The sequence below is a fragment of the Anopheles coustani genome, chromosome 3, assembly GCF_943734705.1.
Source record: "Anopheles coustani chromosome 3, idAnoCousDA_361_x.2, whole genome shotgun sequence".
NCBI classification, from domain to species: domain Eukaryota; kingdom Metazoa; phylum Arthropoda; class Insecta; order Diptera; family Culicidae; genus Anopheles; species Anopheles coustani.
The window spans coordinates 81,587,624-81,601,790 of NC_071288.1; the positions used below are offsets into that span (position 1 = coordinate 81,587,624).

General features: G+C 42.6%; 2 protein-coding genes across 2 annotated transcripts in view; both read right to left on the bottom strand.

Moving 5' to 3' along the window:
• Positions 1-9,414, bottom strand: part of LOC131259727 (patronin) — a 51,126-nt gene extending 41,712 nt beyond the window's left edge. The window contains exon 1 of the mRNA XM_058261301.1: positions 7,861-9,414. Coding sequence (XP_058117284.1) covers positions 7,861-7,944 — 84 coding nt within the window. The 5' untranslated portion in view covers positions 7,945-9,414. The remainder of the gene's footprint in view (positions 1-7,860) is intronic.
• A 4,382-nt stretch (positions 9,415-13,796) lies between these two features.
• LOC131259750 (transcription factor collier) overlaps positions 13,797-14,167 on the bottom strand; it is a 51,517-nt gene continuing 51,146 nt past the window's right edge. Inside the window, exons 12-13 of the mRNA XM_058261326.1 lie at positions 13,975-14,151; positions 13,797-13,909 (exon numbers count right to left, since the gene is read on the bottom strand). Coding sequence (XP_058117309.1) covers positions 13,797-13,909; positions 13,975-14,151 — 290 coding nt within the window. The remainder of the gene's footprint in view (positions 13,910-13,974; positions 14,152-14,167) is intronic.

A 14,167-nucleotide genomic window follows, 5' to 3' on the forward strand; every position in this document is an offset into this window, starting at 1 on the left:
ACTGAGGCGATTATGCTGAAAGGCGTTTCTATCGTTCACGAGCAACGCAACATGAAGTAGAACATCTGTATATTTCTAATCGATGCGTGAGTTAATGTTTTCCTAGAAACGGCAGTGCATCGTCTAAAACAACTCATACCGTTTAGTAAACATCCTGATATAAATATTATTTTTAACTTGAATTAAATTCGATGGGGAAACGAAAACGCGCACGAATCAAATCTTGTACGAACCCTCTGAAGTACCGCACCGTTTCCAGCGAACTTTGAACCACATTCCATTAGCACCTACTTCCACACAGCATCGTTTTGATCATCGATCGAACTGTGCGATCGCGCAAACATTCGGTTTTTCACAGATCGTTTGCCTTTCCGTTTCCCATGTCCTCGATGGGAAGTGTGAACCGGTCCTTGCCAAGGGTTTCCTGTGAGATCACTCGATCGGCATTTCGATGTGTTATTTATACACGATAATTCTAACAAATAAAACATAGAAAGCTACACCGGTTAACGACTGGCGGTTGGAAGAATTTAAATCCAAAACAATAAAAACCAGCCAGCACAGATCGTTTCCAAAACACTGAAAAAAAGGAAACTCCGGCGCCAGGAAATAAAGAAACAAAACCGCATGTTCTTATAGCAAAACACTAAGAAAAACAAAAAGGACAAAACCGCGACGAAACAAGCCGAAGTAAACGACGATCGTGAATCGTGGCTAAATTTAGTGTGACGTAAGCTGGTGTTGCTGCGAATTAATGATGATTTCTTGTAGTGAAAATCAATACCAGTGTGCCGGTAGAACATCTGTGACATCATCATCATCCATCTCGAGCCTTTTTCTTCCTGTCTTTCTGGAGTTTCTGTTTGCCGATGTCGTTGTATTTCAATTTTTAATCCCCTCCATCCCCAAATTTTAATTCCCCGGCATGGCACCGAACCTTTCACCGAGCCGATATATTATTTGGGACCGATGAGGACGGCACGGAACGGAAATAGAAATGTGCCGAAAATGGCTTCCACCGCCAAAACATTACAGAAGCAGCAGCGAAAGAAAACAAATGGCCACTACAATTTCGTCCGCTGGCACTAGACTAACTCAACGGTTTGAACGGGTCCGATTTTCTCCTCGCACAACAGCATTCCCCTCCCCGTTTGTGCTCCATTTTTGGTGGTACTTTTCCTGTTTTCTTTTTAGTTTGGAAACATTTTTTTTTTTGCCAATGTGGTTCGCACGCACTCCGAGTCCGGGAAAGTGTGCAGCCGAGCCGGGAAGCGGGAAGGGAAAGTTGAAACGAAAGGGTAAAATTCGCGAACCAATGCTGGGTGGAGAAAAGTTTTGGGGATGCACTTTCTACGCGCGGGAAGAGTGGAGGAAGATTCAATATATTTAAATGTTATTTGCATTGTATTGAACAACCCCTTCCCCTCTATTCGTTCTACTTCAATACGTGGGGGGTGGTCGCTGGTGGAGTGTGGGTGGTGTGCGTTGGTATTTATTTATTTTCAATCCTCGATTTTTGCACAACCCCCTAACCCACAAAACGTGAGGAGCATTCGCTAGCGCGAGAAGTACAAGAGTTGATGGCGTTCCGGGGAATGAGGCCAGAAGCGAAACCGTGGGCGTATTTGAAGAGCCCAGCACTCCCGCCTATGGGATGCAGTATGTTGTTGCTCGCAACATATGGCACGGTTCAGGTAGATCGATAGGTGATGATAAATCGCGGCAATGCCATCTGTAAGGTGGTGTACAACCTACCACCTTCAAACTCTAACACCAGACAGACGTCACCTCGTGACCTGGTTTGGCGAATTAAATTTAAATCAAATACTGAAGTACAACGACGAACCGGCATGGGAAAACATATGGTCAAGCAAGTGCGGCTCCGTAGCCCTAGTGGTAGCGTCTTCAAATCACAAACAGTGCACAACTACAGTAGAAAAACTTTCTCCAAAGATATGTTGTTTTTTAAACATCGGTACCATTAGCCTCCAAGTGATAAAGACTTAAAATTATACAATCAAGCTTTTAGCGCGCTTAGAAAGCAGGGAGAGAGAAATAATTTTTAAAAGAAAATACATTATTATACACTCATGATACATATGAAAACGATTAGCACAATCAACATATAATTTCATTGGCACTTCAGGCGAGCGAGGGTGTATGTTTTCGTTTTACAGACATTAACATTTCAAACACCAAAGTTTAATAGCGCATTACATCTCCATTGGTGAAACCACTTGGATTAAAAGAAAAAATTAATGCAGTTTGCGGGCGGAAGTGGATACATTACAGCGTTGAAATGATGATTGTGCGAAATTCAAAACTGCACGCTGAAATCACGTATATTCCGGTTCAAACAGCTCTGAGTATTATTTGGCAAATTTTGGAACCTCACGAAGAGCAGGTAATTTTTAATTTAGCAATCAGGGTACAGGAGAACTATCGTGTTAAATAATTTGATATTATGTTCAGTAAATTATGGGATATAAAAACCACACCTTTCAGGACTTTGCCGCACCGTGTTGTCCAAAAACAGGTACCACACTGCCGTAGGCGGTTACATCCACCCAAAAACCCCTCCTGAACCTCTGGTAAGGTAAACCTCAGGTGCCTCCGAAAAAAAAGCCGCCGACACTACCTGTGAAATGCATTTCACACGGGGCCATATAATGCAATCCCAAAAACCAACAGAACCTGTTCTGCTACCTACGCTGGAAAAGCGCAAACACACAAGCGGAAAAAGGTGTGATAAACATGGTTGTTGAAGCGTTGTAACTAGGAAAATCTGGACGTGAGTCAGTCGCGTGACGAACACGCCGACCGAAACCCTCGGAGGGTCACGGGCGGTTTAAAAAGAGTATTAAAAAAATAAATAAAATACATTAAACGCTCCCGACACATGAGCACACAGGTGAAGGTCAGAGACGGAGCATTGTTGGAAGTACGTTTTCACCTGTCCACTCGGTTCTGCAGATCTGCGTGTGCGTAACGCTCTCACCCATTCCGTGGACACGGACACAAACATTCACTTTATTTAAATGTTACATTGTGCTCATCACAGGGAGATGGTTGTTGATGATCACGTCTGAAGGTCTTTCCTCGAAGGGGCGTGACCCTATCAATAGCGTAGTGAGGAAAATTGGCACTACAGTATACGGAAAATCAACACCGAATTTTAACAAAAATTCCACGAAATAGCTCACACACATTCCCGAAACGCCTTTCGGAAGTAAAGCGATCGTAGTTTAAGAAAACCAATCCAATACACGGAGAGCTCGATGGAAAGAAGACACGCTTCTCAAAGACAGCGACGAAGAATCGGCTCAATCAGTTTCTTCGAGAAGATACGAAATGACGTCAACAAAAGCGACCGGAACACACGGTTGGTAGCCATCGTGAGATCATGAAAACGACGGAGCACTCCTTCTTATGCGTGCTGGTGAAGTGAGGAAGGAAAATACAACATAAAAAAAAATCTGCCTGATGAGTTTGCTGCTGATGATCACATCTCATAAGTTGCCGTGGTCCGTCGTCAAGGTGGTCGTAATGCTTCCGATGGGGATGCAATGAATTGCATTAAGCAAGCTTGACTGATCATCGGTGCTATCGTCGGGGTGGGCGATGCTCAGATGGCCGGCAACAATACCGTACGATGTTGAGCGAGTTACATCTAATCAAAGCTGTTGTTTGGACATTCGCTAACACGCATCGTACAAGAAATGAGCTGAGCGAGTGATGCTTTACGGTGGCAGCACCTGTTAAACAAGTGGTCCATTATCAAACGCTGACTATGATAAGCTTATGGTAAAGAGTTAGCTCGCTAGAGACTTGGAGATGAGGAGTTGAATAACAGCTACCGACATTTTGTTAACATTTCATGTTAATTTAAAGACCCAGTCTTTTTAAACAGTAACCATTTCCCATTGGGAAAGTGAGATGTTTTTCGGTGGAAAAATAAATGGTTAAATTATACAGCTGTTATCTAGCTGTGAAGGTGTGATTTTTTGTGCAAAAATAGTCCATTTCCTTCATCATTAACGACTGATACAATGTACACAAGTTGGCCTTCCGCGGCGATGATGATGTTGATGATGTGTGCGCGTTTGTGCAGCGTGGAAAATGGCAAAAGAAAAAGATAGGCCCGTCACCTCTAAGACGCCCATCGGAAGAATCGTAGCGGCGCAGGATTCCGTCCTAATTCCCCGAGTTAATGGACGATAAGAAATACACCTTCGGGAGGCGGATAAGGGGTGGGAAGAAGAGACGGGAGAAAGCGCACCCGGCCGCCCCAGTCCAAAAGGCAGCCAGCCAGCCATCCATCCATTCGTCCGTGTCTCGACGGATGACCAGCGAACCGGACCCGGCCGGCACGCTCAGTTCACTTCACCATCCTCTGGCATCCCCGGCATTCCCAACCCAATAGTTTCTTTCCCTATTTTACTCTCTCGCTCTCTCTTTTTCTTTCTCTACCGCGATCTTATGCATTTGCTCCCGGTTGGATCTACCCTTCATCATCTCCGTTCGTTGCCTGTTCCGCGTTTCGAAACCTTCCGGAACAAACACGAACCACGAAGGGTGGAGGAAAGGGGGGTGGTTTTCGGTTTCTTTTTCAATGGGTAATAAATTAAAATTCTGCCTCTTAATTTAATTTCGCTGTCTTCGTGTGAATGTGCAGCAAAACGTGGCTCCGAAAGAGGACGGGTGGGGTGGTTGCGATGTTCGTGTGAGTGATGTCTTGGGTGCGTTTGGTTTGGAGATAGCTTTCACCACCGGGGCGGAAACAACCACCCTCTTCCTTCAACCCCACCACCCCCAGAGTTGGCTAATCGTTTTCGATACGTATTTCTCACACACAAACACTGCTACGCGAAGGTTGGCCGACGTGCTGGGATCATTGGATCACAAATTCGAATAAATCAACATCCATTTCTTCCGTGTGAGGTCTACATCGAGTATAGAAAATGCATCATCTCTTAAGAAAATGCTCACGGGCGCACTGGCGGAAAATTGCATCGCCTTCGGGACGGGAACGACAACGGTTGAAATAAAACGTGCGAAAGTATAAAAACAAGCCGAACACACACCGGGAGGGAAAGGGTTAGCATGCACTTTAAGACCAAGCCCTTCGGTTCGCCGGTAGTCATTAAGAGCCCAAGGGAAAAAAACCGGATGAAAGCAGCGGGCCGCAAAAGGGTGTGCTGATAAGAAACACCTTGAAGGTAAATAAACGATCACCTTCCTTTTACAGGCCCATCAAACCCTTCAATCAACGGGACACATACACGCATGGAAAAAACACGATGTTGACACACATCGAGAGTAAAGTTTAGGCCGGGTGTACGCAGTAGGGTGCAGCAGGTTACACATGATAAGTGTCTCGACAGCATCTACTGTCCCAACTCAGCATCAGCTGAGAGAGTTGCTTCAGGAAACTGAATCGCTGATTGGAACGGGGGGAAGTAAAAAATAATATAAACAAAATTTCCCCAACACAAGGAGAAGAGAAAGGCCAAGCGAAAGGTGACAACAATCGGAGCAAATAGAAGCAAAAAATAAAGCTAAAATAACAAAGAAACCCGTCGAGAGCGAAAGTGATTCCGTCCGGCTTATCCCGCGATGGCAAGCTGCTGACCAGCAGAAAATAAAAGTAAATTGGAGGCAGATCAGGTTAAATATGTGATTTTTTGTAAATTTCATTACCACCAGGACGAAACTACACATTTTTCTTTGAAGTTTTCAAATACACATGACTATTTGATACATTTTGAACACACCATAGCACAGAATATAATGGAGAGAAGGGAATATTTTTGTATTGTAATCTTTAAGAATTGTGAATTTTGTCATCTCATATTTTACACTTCAATTCACTTCACACAATATTAAAATAAAATATACTCCATTCGTTAAACTGTTTTACTTTAGTAATATAATTTTTGTGATATGAATTCATTACCGATAGGGTACTTTTTGGTTTTTATGTATTTTCTATGTCATGAGTGATTTGTGATATGGCAAAAAGTGGTTCTCAATTTCTTTGTGCAAAACATAGCAGAAACAACACTTCGGAGGTCTAAATACCCCTCAACCAGGAGGTTTTTGATTATTTATGGTCAAAAGTAAACGACTTCACACGCGTTGAGAACGTGTGGAATGGAACGTACTACAAAACGCGTGACGATGTGCGCATGTATTGGAGAGGGACGGGTGGAATTTGATAAGTATTTCTTCACCGCTGGGTTGCCTTTTTATTGCTACTCTTAGCGCTGTTGGTAGTTGCATGGCGAGCCCGATTGCGTTACGATGATGACGCCGCAATGTGGCCGCCACAGGGCAATCGACCGAATGAAACCGCGCCGCGCTTTGGGGCGGGCAAAAGGGTGGAAAATGAAAAGCTCAAGTGAAAAACAAACGGAGCCGGCGCAGCTTTTGTGGGGGCCGTTTTGAGGGAGGAATTGCTGAATTCCAACGGTGGCAAAGGTGCGAACATGTGTGTACGTGTGCCTGGACGCGATCACAAGACGAGCCATAACAGTCGGGTGGGCGGGTAGGGACGACCTGGAGGTGGCTTGGCAGGGTAACATACTTTGCCGGCGATCCGTCACGAATCCGTTGTGCGGGTGTGTTTCGTTTTGACAAAAACAACCGACCGTCTCGTGCTCCGCGAAACAAAAAAAGGGCCACAATTCACTGGTTTGGGACACTCGAAGGAGGAGGGTGAACCGTACCCGACAGCAAGGCAGATAACCGAGGCAAAGCTTGCCCGTCAAGATAACTGTTTCTCCGGTGGTGTCAATTGTTATTTTTGAGTCCGTTTTTGCAATCCTAATCAATGGGAGATAAGGGTTTGCAAAAGGGACGACATTCATATGACAAAGTCTTCGCGTGCATTCTTCTCGATTGCAAATTTATAGATAAGGAAGTTGCAATAATCCGAATTCAAAGTTGAACCTAATGCCATGTTAGTGAATCATCCGAGTTTTAATACGACACCGGAGATAAGGAATCAGCGACAGGAACCACACTTCCTTTTCCGTTTTTATTTTTTAAAGAATTATCCCATGATTTTCAAAGTAAAACTAGCGCTTATTCTTCGGTTGAATGTCATTTTTCCACTTTTCTTATCACCTGGAGGTCTTTAACAGTGCACGGAAGCACACACACTGCTGACCAAGATGATACGAGTTGGTTCATTTGTTATGCAAATGGTCACGAAAAAGAGTGTGTAGTGTGCGATTCAAAAAGCAAAAAAACACAAAGAAGAAATATTTTGTGAATGCTCAGGATAGAAGAAACAACAAAATAAAACCACTGCGTGGCGTTTTGTACCCGCCACCGGGGTTTGCCCATTTCATTCATTCGACTGAAAGCAAGGGTAAGGAAATGGTAATTAACTGAATGTTTCGGGGAAATTGTTGGGGCCGATACCGTAGCGGTGAAAAGCGTTCACATTGCATTGATGCTTTCGAACAGCGAACGGCGAAAAACATTCCCCCATTCGCACGGTCACAAAACGGAATCAAAAACTCACGTCATCCGTCCACATCTGACAGTCAACTGTTGCGCAAACTCGCCTGCTTCGCTCTGGAAAAGTGACACTTGCCATCCTTCTTCGCTTCTTTTCTGACAGGGAAAATGTCCAACAACGACCACCGACCCCTGGGGGTGGTGAGATAGGGTCATCAGGGAAAGCCTTTTTCCGCCACGTCTTCACCCAACCGCCCCGAAAACCCCTTCGATCCGACGATTAGGTGACCACCTGGCCTTGCTCAAGGTGAACAATGGCGTCGAGCTAGTGAGTTCAATCCGTGGGTTGATGAAATCTTATGATTCTGTGGAATGCTCGGCTCGGTTACTTACATAGCGGGATTCCTGGGTTTCCATGTCGTAGGCAGAGCGTGTTGATGGCAGCTGCTGCTGGTGCTGCTGCTGTTGGGTATCCATTTTCCTTGAGATTGTTTTTTGCTTTCTGCCTGAGCTGCTTTGATGCGAGAAGAGGAAGTTTTTCACCAGCCCAATCGGAACGATGTAAAATTCATTACCGACGTTTTCTCCCCTCGCGTTGGTGACTACGCTGGGAAGAACTAGAAGGACTTTTTGCTACACTCGCGAGAAAATAAAACGGGGTTTCGCCAGGATACGAGACAGGTGAACCAGGCTGACTTCAGCTTCCGAGAGCCGAACACGCACAATCTTCAACCACTGGCACACAACCGACGGGCGTTGTGTGGTGAAGGTTGCTACGGTGGCGCGGAGTGTGGTGTCAGCGCGGACCCCGCGGATCGAACGCTCGGATGATGACGAAATCACGCAACAAGACGACCGAGCCACACACTACGCAAAATGATTCCGATGAGTAATCCACGACAAGACGACCGTCGACGCTAGGGGGTGATTTGCAGCTGGTAAAAAACGGTCCCTTTTCTTGACCATCCGAACCGTTCACTTCCGGGCCGAGCACACGAAACGCTGACGGTGAGCTGGAAAAACAGCTTCGCCAGAGCCCTCAAGATGGAACCGCACGTTTGGGCTCCGGATTGGACATCATTTCATTCCAGCTTGTTTTGCTTCTTCGAAGACACTTTTTCGCTTCCACGAGCTGCTGCTGCTGCTCACTGCTCACAACTCACTGCTCACTGCTTGGTGGCGTTTTGCAGATGCTGCAAAATGCACGTTTTGCACGGCACTGGCAGCGTGAAGAAAACGACGAAAATATCGTAATACGGGCACGGATATTCACGGTTTTGCACTTGCACGACCGATGCACAGGGAAATATTTTCACCAACGAACACGCGCTCTCTTTCTTTCGCACGCCTGCGAAGCCAAGAGAACCGAAACGATATGCACACTCTTTCACGCAGCAGCGAAAACAAACCGTGACCACTTCACCACACTCAGCTCATCCTCACTCTTTCACGCATTCCCCTTTTCCGGCTTTCTTTCTTTCGTTTTACTTTTGACAATCGAGCTACCCCGATGGAGGAAGGTAAAAAAGCGATGACGACGATCGAGACCGATTTTTCAACTCACAATTCCACGATATTTCCACAGTTTAATGTAACATTTGAGAATCAATAATGCACACCCGACACAACAAACACACAATGCACACGTAACATCTTCGCGACGGGACCTCGCAAGACAAAATGGACCAGGTTGAAGTAGCGAATTCTTTGCGTCCACAATGCACTGCTGTCGCGATGGTATTCGATTGACAGCACGGTGACAAGACGGATGGAAAACGCTTATTTTTTTCAATGTAAAACAAAAACGCACACAGTTCGGATAATCCTAAGGCGCTTCCCAAGCGAATGCTGGGCAGGAAAACGCCACCTTATGCACACACAGTTCTTTTCCTGTAGCAAATTTTCTGCTGTTTCTCTGCTGCCGCACAAACTTCGACGCAGACGACCTTTTTTGTTGAACCGCGAGAATCCGACTGAGTAGGATAGAGAGGTCCGAGTTGGACCTAGGTTCGAACTATTGTTGATACCGGAACTGCGAACCCAGTTCCGGGAAAAGCCATCAACTGAGTTTTCCGTCTAATTCGTTTTTTCGTTTATATCACCATCAAACAAAGCTATTGTTTTATCAACTAGAGAATTTAGTGATAGAGCGATTTTCTGAATTTTACGGATTGACTTAACCCCATGTTGTAAGAATTATTTGGTCGAGTAAAATCAGTTCCGTGAACTATTCCGATTGATCAATACTAATTCCGGAACGATCCGAAAATAAGAGATTATCCATCACTATATCATCATCAAAATTCCATTTTCTAAAACCACGACCATTTTATGAGCAGGTTGGATCAAAGTGAATTCGGAGCCGTCAAAACCAGATTTGAATTTTAGTTCGAACAAACTTAATTTCTATTTTATTTTTATGTTTCCCGGTTGACAGAAATTGACATTGTTGCTGGTACTATGTAGTTCCAGCAAGAGTCCCAGCAATCTGCCATGGAAAAACTTGCTGGTACTACATGACAAAAAATTTGAATTTTTGTCAACCGGGTTTACTCTTCCAATTAACCGTCACCCGTTCAACCGCCTACCCGGGTAGTTTTTGGAGTTTTGTTTTGTTCTAACTTTTGATTGGATTGACGTATCGGCATGAAATTTTTAGAATGCCTAGAAAAACTCATTTTCTATCGTTTTGCTAAAGAAAAAATTTTTTCCAAGGAATTTAAATAATTTTTATTTGCGTTTTTCGGTTGATACCCCTCAAACGTTCAACCGGACTACCCGGGTAGTCCATACATTTTGTATGGGAGATTCCGTTTTCCTGTGCTTAAGACTTAATAACTTTTTATCTAGACGTCGGATCGATTTGAAATTTTCAGTGAAGGTACTTGAGAGTGTTTCCAAAAATATTGTATAATTTTTATATTTTTAAAAATTCATTAAGTATGTTAATTTGAGGTTCCGAAAAATTTCACCATACACATTTACAACCATTTATCTGTGTAGTTCATATATTTGACATAGAAGATTGCTTTTTCTGTATTTTAGTACTGATGTATTTGCTCGTAGATACTTAACTACTTGAAATTTTTTGGAAAATTGCATAAAATATTGTAGAAATTAATAAACTCACAGTCGCTTCATGCTTTCTTCATGCTTCAACTGGGAACAGAGTTTTGTCCGTTATTTAATTCTATTTTCGTCAGAAATGCTGTTCCTAGTAATTCTTCTATAAGTCTGTTCGGTTTTATCTATTCTAAGGATTGAGTTTTTCCATAACGCTCACTTTTACTCAGCTTTTATTGTCCTTTGAATCACACACATAGGCGATTAGATGCGGATTAATATACGTGTTTGTGGCGTACATTTTCTGAACAAAATGATGTGAAGCATACTTGTATTTAATATTAGATTAAGATTTTTATACCTAAACGTAAGGCATAAATATTTAAATTATCGAATTCGTGTTTTCGAATGAAACAATCCTACTTGAACATTGAACATTTCTAAAACACTTTTGGAAAAAAATTGAATAATTTTCTGAAAATTTCAAGCAATTCAGCTTCAATGATCAAAGATATGTATACTGAAATACAGAAAATGCAAACTCCTATCTAAAATGTTGAAGCTACACAGGTTTGGGTCATAGATGTGAAGGGTGAAATTTTTTGGAACCTTAAATTAACATAGGTAATGAATTTTTAAAATTATAAAAGTTATACAATATTTTGAGAAACACCTTCAAGTATCTTCACTAAAAATTTCAAATCGATCCGACGTCTAGATAAAAAGTTATTAAGTCTTAAGTACAGGAAAACGGAGTCTCCCATACAAAATGTATGGACTACCCAGGTAGTCCGGTTGAACGTCTACGTATGTAGGTTTGGTTGAACGGGTGACGGTTAACTGTTGTCAATCAAACGCGAAATCATTAGCCTCATTATTATAAACTTCTTTATCATATTGCTAACAATTTTTATTAGATGTTTGAAACAGTGGATAGCTTGAATTTTAAACGTCATGGCGATTTTAATGAAATTCATTGGTGTTCATTTTAAATTTCAAAAGCCGTAGAAATCAGATCGAAGCATGTAAATTATATTCAAATGTAATGAGAATCGTCAGAGAATTGTGCGCAATTTTGCAATTACACATCGTTTGCTTTATAAGCACTAAGAAAAAACGGTAAAAGAGTAAATGAGGCCCCGAGCTAGATTCTCCTCTTCCTACTGGTTCACATTAAGCGCCTGGAGCTATGCAAAGCGCAATGCATGCATTCTTTTCGAACATTTGATCGTTAACGGTTCGCTTCAAAGAACATAACGGTTTAAACTAATGACGCAGTGGAGGATTAATGCAGGTCAATATACTTTTACATATTGAGTTACTTTGTAAATTATACCACACATGATGGACAGGATGAAACAATGAGTTCAGCCGAAGAAATGATTTGGAAACGGCGGCGCGCTCGCAGCGAGCGTAGCGAGTTGACTGCGCTAGGTCTACCGAAAAAGAGAGTTTGTTATAATTTTGAGAAATAAGGGGAGCCCGTGGACCCCCCTCATACCGCACCAATAGGTTGATTGCGTGGCCGAAATTAACGGACACACCACGTTTCAAATACACGTAGATTGAATTTAACGAATCAATGTATCACCAATTGCATACGTTTAGGTATATCGCGGCACAAGAGGTGTAGCCACGACCGAAAAAACGAAGCCCGGGTCCTCATTTACTCTTTTACCGCTATTTGATTTGAAAAAAGCGAGACGAAAATAATTTTAAATTTTGAATTGCAAATCGCATGCAAGAACCTTGACAAGATTATAAACCTTGTTTGTAAGGTACATACAACATTTGCGAAGAAAATAACTATGGACACCTTGCTGTAACAAATTGTACATCTTTCGGAAGATTTTCGAACCACGATGTTTGATTTAAAATAATACTGACGGATAACGGTTCGAACATGTGACTATTGTTCGTAAGGTATTTTGACCAAATGGGCCCATTTTAAAACAATAGAAGTCAATTACGCAAAGTTCGGTTGCTGAGCATCACGAATGTAAATGTGAATATAAAAATTACCAAGTATGGACGATTCAGTTTATGTTACATTTATTTGATTTGCTTTCCTTCACATGAATAATGGAATCGATTCTTTGGTTTGATTTTTGTCATATTTGAGAATTGTGCACTGTACGATGTGCGTATGTTGATGAAACTATGCATTGAAAAAGTCGCAAAGGTGCCAAAAAAGACTAGTCAAATCCGTAACTCATTGTCGACCCGAAACTAAAACAAACACGAAAAGAAACGTTGTCGAGAAAGAAATCGTGCATACTTATGTAAAATAAAAAATAAACAACGACGGCTGATGGTGACGATTCGATTACATTCTTTTGGTTGCTAGTGTTTATTTCATAAGGATGTGTGAGTGTGAGTTGTTTCGTGTACAAACATTTAGATTGCGTATGACTGTTAGTTAAGGGGTTTTCCGTTAATTTTGGCTGCGTTATAAATTGTTTTAATTCCCATAATTATTTCGTAAAGATATGATTGTTATGTGAATCGGTGAAGCCACAAGTCGTATCCACCGGTCCACCGGACTCATGCTAATTTCGCTTTCGATATGTACTCGATTGATTTGATTTGCTCCTTGATGAACGGGATCATCACCTTTCCAGTCGCTTACAGTACAGTTTCCTAGTTTTTTTTCCTTTTCCACTATCCATCCCTACAGTTTTGATAAAACATTTGCATTCATTCGTTGGCTGCACGAGTTTTCGATGCGGATAATGTAATGTTAAGTTTTTAGTCTCGATTCCTCGTTTTTTCTCTTTTATTTTGGCAAAAATTTAACTACTTTAAGAATAATCGCACAAAGCGTGCCATGAACTCCATCAGGGGGAGAAGATCATCGGACATTTCCACTCACCTCTTTGGGGAGCTTTTCGTATCGTACAAAACTAGTGTGTTTTGAATTGTAATAAACATACATACTTTACACAACTGTACAAGTTTCAACTCATTTGCTACTGCCTCGATCGGCTTGCTGCTCGTGTTCAATATTGCGTTTTTCATGGTTTGAATGGTTCATCATTTTTCGTTTGGTTTCAATTTTATTGCACTTAACCGATAAAGAAACGAAACTACGGAGAGAACGTTAGTGTAAACCAAAATAATAAGTTGAAAAGGCAATCAAAATAAATCATCTCTATTGCTTAGTTGCGGCCAACTAACGGCATATGACTAACTAAGATGCAGCAAGCGCAGTTCTATTAACAAGTTTCGTTTGGTGGAGCATCAGCGCTAGCCGTCACCATCGGGGCTCATTTGGATGTGGTGGTCGCTGCCAGCGGACTCGGTGTGTAGCCTTGCGAGCCGCAGGTCGTCATCGAGTACGGGCTGAAACCGCTTCCTCCACTCATCAGTCCATTAATTCCTACAAAGAAAGGAGCTCTCCGTTATTCCTCATTCAAAAAGCCACGTTTGTTGCCACCGTCTTACTTGTAGATGAATTAAAGACGCTCGCTGGAGATGACGAGAGGCCAGTCATGTTCGGTGCGGTCGCATAGCCATTACTGCTGCCATAAGAGCCTCCACCGGAGGAGTGCGGTGTTGACGCGCTGCTACAGTATCCGCCCCGTGGACTAACGCTACTACTTTGGGCTCGGGTGTACTCATCTAAGGCAACAGCGGA